The sequence below is a fragment of the Carlito syrichta genome, unplaced genomic scaffold (genome assembly GCF_000164805.1).
Source record: "Carlito syrichta isolate Samal-C Ts95f unplaced genomic scaffold, Tarsius_syrichta-2.0.1 Scaffold304012, whole genome shotgun sequence".
Lineage (NCBI taxonomy): Eukaryota > Metazoa > Chordata > Mammalia > Primates > Tarsiidae > Carlito > Carlito syrichta.
The window spans coordinates 224,663-232,512 of NW_007248108.1; the positions used below are offsets into that span (position 1 = coordinate 224,663).

General features: G+C 45.0%; 1 protein-coding gene across 1 annotated transcript in view; it reads left to right on the forward strand.

The window, feature by feature from the left end:
* The window catches only part of COL6A3 (collagen type VI alpha 3 chain), an 87,917-nt gene extending 85,391 nt beyond the window's left edge, over positions 1-2,526 (forward strand). The window contains exons 43-44 of the mRNA XM_008059373.1: positions 1,049-1,213; positions 1,743-2,526. Of these exons, the coding sequence (XP_008057564.1) occupies positions 1,049-1,213; positions 1,743-1,783 (206 nt within the window). The 3' untranslated portion in view covers positions 1,784-2,526. The remainder of the gene's footprint in view (positions 1-1,048; positions 1,214-1,742) is intronic.
* The last annotated feature ends 5,324 nt before the right edge of the window (positions 2,527-7,850 follow it).

Consider the following 7,850-nt stretch of genomic DNA (forward strand, 5'->3'; position numbering starts at 1 on the left):
CATCCCTGCAGCTGTGAGCAACCCGCCTAGCTCGGGACAAAGGCAAGTGGGAATGTCAGTTCTTTGTGGGGAGAGCTGGTTAATTCAAGCCTGTTATCTACTCACATAAACATGCAGCACTATTGGCTCCAGGGAGTTTTGTAGGAAGAAGGCTTACTTTTCGTCTTTACGTTTTCAAACTTACATGATAACGGTTGACATCAGTACTTCTCTTTCCCAGCACAATCTGGAGTTTTCCAGAAAGCTCTATAAACAGAAGTCTTACTGTGTGTGAGCTGTAAACTTTTCTCTTCTGGCGTGGAGGGGACCTTAGCTTTACTTCACAGCTGGGCTACATCAGAAGTGTGCATTTAAAACATAAACTTCCTTAACTGGAAAAAGAATGCTTCTCTGTCCTCAAAATTGTTTTGCTATGTGACATTTTTGCCATCATGAATTTTACATCAGTGCTAGCTCTTCTTTTTACTTGTTTAATTTGGCAGGTCACGAAGGCACTTGGCTACATACATATGTCTGTGCTCACACATACACTCACTCATAAAGGACTTTTCTATTTTATCTTTAATTTTCAGTCTACTTGGCTTGTAGTGAAATGTACAACCTTATTTTTGAACTGTATTCTGAATGTAATTGTCATTTTGCCAAGGAGTAGAAAACTCCAAGGCTTTAAAATTCAGTTTCTTTTCTAAGGACTTAGCATCAAAGGAATTGGAAAGTAAATGGTCCTGTGATTGGAAGGGGGGAAAAGTTATTTTATTTTAAATTATCCAATAACGGTGGCTAATATTTGAGATTCTGAGAGCAATGTGTGAAGTCCTTTCATTGATATAATTTCATTTATTCCACCCAACGTTGTAGGTGACTATTATGTCCATACTGGTAGTGAGGAAACTAAGGTGCAGGGAGATTTCAGGGAATTTTCTACCTGGAAACTCTTGTCTCTTTTCTTGCTTTGACAGCATCGTGATCAGACCATCAGCCCCTAGAGTTGGGAGTAAAGAAACATACGTGTTCTAATTAATGTTCTTTTCTCATTTTGTTGTTAAAGATATATGCAAGTTGCCAAAAGACACAGGAACATGCAGGGATTATAAATTAAAATGGTACTATGATACAAAGACCAAAAACTGTGCAAGATTCTGGCATGGAGGTTGTGGTGGAAATGAAAACGTATTTGCATCACAGGAAGAATGTGAAAAGATCTGTGCTCCTGGTAAGTGATTCTTCTTTGTGCTTATGGTTTTTGCAAGTAAGATAAGAGAGTTAAGTCACCGAGTCCCTGTTATTCATAAAACATTGCATCAAACATGGTTATTGGGAAGATAATATAATGAACAATCACCCTATATATTAATCTTTAAATTATTTTGCTTCCTATAAATAATAATGTTGATGCTGGGGCCATCCAGAATATCCATTTTATTGGGCGACTTGATTGCTAATAAAATAAAAACAACTTGGAACACAGCCAGGGGTCTGTGCCAGAATGGGGAGAGTTCAGTTTGCTTAAAGGCCTGGTCGATGATGCAGAGTGCGAGAATGGGCTCAGATTGCACAGAGAGCCCAGCACTCCAGGCCAAGAGAGTCACGAGATGTTACTGAGTAGAAAAAGGAAAAAGTTGATGAAAACCAGAGGTCATGGGATCATGTCATTAAAAAGACAGTGTCCTTTTGGGTCAGTAATGTGGCTTTTCTTCTCCTCTTCTCTCCTGGTGCCTCACCCCACCTACGCCTTCCATCAGTGCCCAACAAGTCTGAAGTCATCAATGTGATTGGAACCTAAGAGTGGCTGGCCAGCAACATATACCTCTTGAAGAAGGAATCAGCCATTTCCAACTTGTCTCTGTAGAAGCTCTGGGTATACATTCCCTTGCACTGTACCATTTCATGCTTTGATTTACACTCGAACTTGGGAGGAAACGTTCTGCTGCATGACCTATCAATATGGTGCTAAATGTGTCTGTGGACCCCTCGCTCTTTGTCTCCAGGCAGTTGTATTGTATACTTTGAATGTTGTGTAATGGCTATCCACTGCTGGTGTTTATGTGAACATTCCTAGAAATTCAAATTCCCTCTGGAATTTCGTGTTATGCCTGTTTCAGGCAAATGTAAAGTCTAGAAAATAACCCAAATGTCACAGCTACTCTATATACTTTCGCTTGGTTCATTTTTTTCTCTCTTAGTTGAGCATGACTTTAGATGGAAAGCCTGTGTATGGTGGAGAAATAAGGGTCCAACCTTTTCACTTCCCCCTGAGTTTCCTGAATTAGATTTCAAGCTAATTTTCTTTTTCTAAAGCCTCTAAAAAATGATCTAGTTAGAAGGAAGCAAAATCCCTTAATCTATGTGCACCATTGGGACCAATGCCTTAATTAAAGAGTTAAAAGAAAGTTGTAATAGAGAATATTTTTGGCATTCCTCTAATGTTGTGTGGGTTTTTTTGTGTGGGGGTGGGGGAAGGGGTTTAATTTTAAAATTTTTAGGAAATTTATACAAAGAAACTTTTTAATAAAGTATATTGAAAGTGTCTTGGGTTTGAAGTTCTTGGCTGTCTTGTTTCTATAGCACTGGTTGTCAGAGGTCATATAGGCTGGGGAAATTGGGCCCAGTTCTGGCCCATGGTCTTGGGAACCACCCTTTAGTGTCCAGTGGATGGGGGCAAAGAGACCAGGTAGAGACAAACCTCCTTTCCTATGTGAATTCAGCTCATAGGTGCTCCAGCAATCCACGTCAAGTGGAAGATACTCCTTGCTGTAGGATTAGGGGAGTCTTTCTTGGCTAAAGAGCCAGGCTGGCTTCCATCCTCTCCTCTGACTCTTATTTGGCCTCCAGAGCCTCGGTCTCCTCCTGTCCTTTCTAAAGTGATCCTTTCTCTGTGGTTTGGTTTCCTCTCACCCCACACTGGCTGAGACGTGAGACATTTCCCTAGGACTCCATCCCTTTTCTGGACTCCCAAAGGCCTTTTTTTTCCTCGTAAGGAACATCTTCAGAAGTAACACATGAAACCAACAAATACATATTCAGGTGGCATCTGAGTTCCATTTAGAAAGGAAACAGAATTTATTTGACAAAATACATATCACCTGACAAGTGCTGAGGGAAGAATTACAGGGAAATTGGGGTGTGAGCAGGACTGTTTCATGGAAAATTAGGGGATGAATTTTCCTCTTGGGAGAGAGAAGAGGAGGAGGGGGAGGGTATGTGTAGCACAGAGAGATGGGGGGAGATTGGGGAGTCACAGGCTCACGCCCTGGAGGCCCACCCTGATCCTGGAAAGAAAGCCCCTTCCACCTCTAGGTCATGCCTACCCCCTCCTCATTTTTGAAGACCCTCTTTTTATCATGAAGCCAATCCACCAAACCAAAGAGCCCAGTGATGGTCATAAATCCCCTTCAAATGGATATTCAAACTGGGTGGGAAATATGCATTTTGAGACTTCTGGGAAATCCAGCTCCACAGGAACAGCCCTTCCCACCTAGGTATGCCTGAATGCCTCCTCCAGGCTGCATGGGTCTAAGCCAAGTTCATCCCATTGTCAAAGAAGTGTGTGTAGTGGGGTATGGAAGGGAAGCCTCATGGGTGCAGTAAATTGGGTGTAAAACATGAAACAGTCTGAATAAGTTTGCTAGAGCTGCTATAACAAAGTACCAAAAACTAGGTGGTTTAAAACAACATTAATCTAATTTACAGTTCTGGAGGCTAGAAGTCCAAAATCAAGGTGTTGACAGAGCCACACTCCCTCTGAAACTTGCAGGGGAGAATCTTCTTTTGTCTCTTCCTTTCTTCTGTTGGTTGTTGCAATCCTTGGCATTCCTTGGCTTGCAGCTGCATCACAGCAGTCTCTGCCCTTGTCATCATGTGGTTTCTCCCTGTGTGTTTGTCCTTAAATGGTCATCTTCTTACTGAATTAGGTGTCTGTTCTACCCTACTACAGTATTGCTGCATCCTAACTAACTGCATCTGCAATAATTCTGTTTACAAATAAAGCCACATTTTGAGGTACTGGAGGTTACAACTTTTTTTTTTGAGTTGGAGTCTCACTTGGTCACCCAGACTGGAGTGCAGTGGCCAGTCCCAGCCACCGCAGTCTCGCCTGCTGGGCTCCGGCGATCCTTCCGCCTCAGCCTTCTGAGTAACCGGAATTACAGGCATGTGCTACCATGCCCAGCTGATTTTTTGATTTATTGTAAAGATGAGGTCTCGCTGCCCAGGTGGGTCTCGAACCCGCAGGTTCAGGCAATCCACTCACCTCAGCCTCCCAAAGGCGCGGGATTACAGGCTGAGCCACCGAGCCCAACTTGGAGGTTACAACTTTGACACATCTTTTTTTTTTTTTTAGTGGGTGACACAATTCATCCCATGACACAGTCTTAGTATTTCCAAAACCTGTTTCCAACTCTGCTGTATTGATCTACCACTAATTGCTAATTGAATTCTATCACTTCCTAGTCATTTTCAGTTATTTAAACCATCACTATTAAATTTTAAGGTAACTCTTGTCCATTTTAAAATTGAAATCTCAGATTCTATGCAAAGCCTTGTCATTCTTAACCCCAGTGCAGGCTAGACTCATGGCTCTGGGTGAAGCTAGAGTGGAGATGTCCATGGTCTGCTCTCTCACACCTCCCTCTGTCCTCCAGGCCTGTGGTGGTATGTCAGAGTGCCTTACCAGCTTCCTGAGGTGAAGTTTGAGTTGACTTTCTGTTGGTTACTGATACTCTCTCTTTTATGCTGTCCTGCCCATGGCTCCCAGCAGGTGTCAAGTTCCCCATGCTGACTCTATTGTGGGGCAGATATTGATTCTCTGGAGAAATCTCTGGGGGCCTTGCTTGGACAATCTGGCTTCTAGTGAATTCTCCCCCTGTAAAGGAAGTCCACCCCACAGGTTTGTGGTACTGGGTTCCTTTATGAGTAGACTACTCTCTTGGGGTGTAAGTGCAGTCACTTTCTTGGGTCACCTAATCCACAGGAAGCTCACATGACCTTGCCTTGCCAGCTGGCATGCCTCTTGCTGCTCAGCCATCTGCAGGTGCACATGGTCAGTTGAGAGTAAGTCTCCAGCCTTCAATTTGGTGGTGATAGGAAGGAATGATTTGGACCCCAGTCCCAATCATGAATGCTAATTGTAGGGCCTCTTAGGGCCCTTGGCTTCAGGAAAGGGATCAGCTGAATATCCTGCCCTTTCGCCAGGGGAGTTGAAGGAAGAATCTTTCAGAATCGCTGCCTTGCCCTGACAAGGTCACCATAACCTCTCCTCTTCTATCTCAGCAGAGACCATGTTCTGCTCAGTTCAGTATGCCCTGAGTGGTGGGCTTTGGTGACAAACTCTGGGAAAGTGGAATCCTCCAGGCACCCAACATCAGTGTTTTGCAGGATCATGAGGACCAGAGAGCTCTGAACCCAGCTCCCCTAGTGATGGACTGAACCTACATTTTCCTAGGGATCACCTCATTGATTTATCTGCTATGCACATTAAAATGAGTATCATGACTGGTTTTACTTTTGGGGTTCCCACAGAAGCAGCCTCTGGGACTAAGGATGTGGTTGCAGGTAGTTTATTTGGGAGGTGAAGGAAATAACTGAGGGACTGGAGAGTGGGGAGTGAGATGGGGAAGGGAAGGCCCCTGTTAGGAAGTATGTAGTCAGTGCCCACTGTGGGGACCCCCAGGGAAACTCTGGGAGCTCCTGTGGCACATGTACCTTGTAGAATAGGGGTGAGGGCACTGTGGTATGTATACTCCCACCTCCAACTGTCCCTGGCAACTCCTGAAGAGTTCATTCTTTGGTTCTCCTGACTTGTATACACAGGGGTTAAAGGGTCTTCTGTGGTGTTCTTGGCCAAGACTTGCAGATGATCACAGGTGGAAGTCTCCAGAACATGGGGAAGTGGTCAGGTCCAAGATATTCAAGTGGGACACCAATATTTGTAATATACCTGGAGAGTTTTCTTCAGGGATGTTACAGATAAGCTGGGCAGGGTCTGTCACTGGAAGGTGCATTTCCAACTGTTGCAGAGGATGGAGCTTCTCTCCCCTCCCGCCTCCTATTGCCAGAACGGCCCACCCCACCACTCCAAGTTTGGCTCAATCTATCCATGCACTGCTTCTCTGCACCTGTCCTTGGGCCCATCAAGCCTGCTGGGACAAGCACACCTGGCTCTCCTGAGTTAGAAGAGCAGGAGACGACAGAAGTCTGGGAGAGTGGCTAGTGGGGCTGGCTGTGCTCACAAACTTGGTGGAAGACAAGGCACTCAGGCAGTGGATGGGCATTTTTCACATTTATTCCCATAAAGCTAATAAAACAAAATCATTTTTTAGATCATCTGTCCCAACTTAGCATTCAGCAAGGCGTGATCCTGACCATGTGTGCAGAATTTCTGACCCCTTGATAGCTCGTGAATTTCTCTTTCCAAGATCCATCCTTTGCCAGACCATGCTAAGAACTCTGTGTCCTTCCTTGAACCCTGGCATGTCCCCGACCCTCATGTTCACTCATCCCTTTCTGGGGCAGCCTCCAACCTCTATGTGTGGAAGGTGACTTGCCAATAATGACACCTGTTTTGGATTTTGTGTGGAAGAAACTTCTATTGCGGTAGGACCCTGAGGTCTTGGGCTGTTCTAGAAGCTAGTGTGTCCTGAATGAACACAATCCACCTTTATCCAGTAGCTGTTGTGAGTTAGGCACTGTACTAGGTGCTTCACACACATATCAGCTGGTGCCGTTCAGCAGCTGTCATTATCCTAGTTTTACAAATGATGAAATAGAAGATCAGAATGGCTCAGTTCGCCCAGCTGTGTCCTAATGGAGCATCTGAGCTAGTTATCATGACCCAGAAGCTCTCCCAGAGCTCCAAGGGCATATTGGTTCTGGTGGGACATTCACTGTCTTTCTGCTGAGGCTGCTGGCTGTTTTTCTGAAAGTAAGATGTGAGCCATGTGTCTTCTCCTTGAGCAAAGCATGTCCTCCCTAGGACCTTCCCCAAGACCTTCCGTTATTCTCTCATGGACAGAGTTGCTAACCTCCCCCTTCCTTCTATTGTCATCTTTCCCATCTCTTCTTCATTATCCTGAGCTGCTCTGCCTTTGGGAAGAACTTGGAGAAGGCAGAGGTTCCAGCACGTGTGTAGGGCTTGTGCAGAAGGCAGCCTGGGCTGAGTACGGCCTGCTTGGGCTCCGAGGCCGAGTCACGGGAACATCTGTTTGGACTCAACTATTAGCACATCTCAGTCTTTCCTCAGAATCTTTGCTGGAATTTTGAATGCAAATGCTTTCTACTTTGCATTCTATCTTTATACTTTTCTATATAATTAAAAAGAAATCACAACACATACGCATGGACGCCAACCTTTTTGTAGGAAGCCAGTATTATAAACCCTAAAGATTCATTTTAAATTTCTTCCACCATGGTGATTCATTTTTAGGGGATGGTTCCTATTTTCCTGCCAAACTTCCCTTGCTGTCAGGTTCCCAGGTGGACATAGCTGTCATTCATGATCCAACTTCTCAGGGCTCCATCTACCTGGGTGCCGTTTCTGGAAAAGCTGGGGACTGCTGATGGTCATGGACCACTGGACTGAGGTCTGCCAGGGCTCGGTTTAGTTTGCTGGTCTGAGTTTTGGTGCTTCCTGTGCCCTCTCTCTCCCAGGAGCTGAGTGCTGGTGGTGAGTGGCTTTAAGGGCCATTGGACTCCCAGGGAATCTTCTTGTTTGCTTGGAACCATGTGCTCCAGATTTGGTCCACCCTGCAGAGCTGTGTAGAGGCCCTAAGTGGAGCCAGCTCAGAAATCCCTTTCCACAATATTCCTAATTCTGTAACTCACTTCGTGAGCATGAAATTACTGAAGAGGAAAAC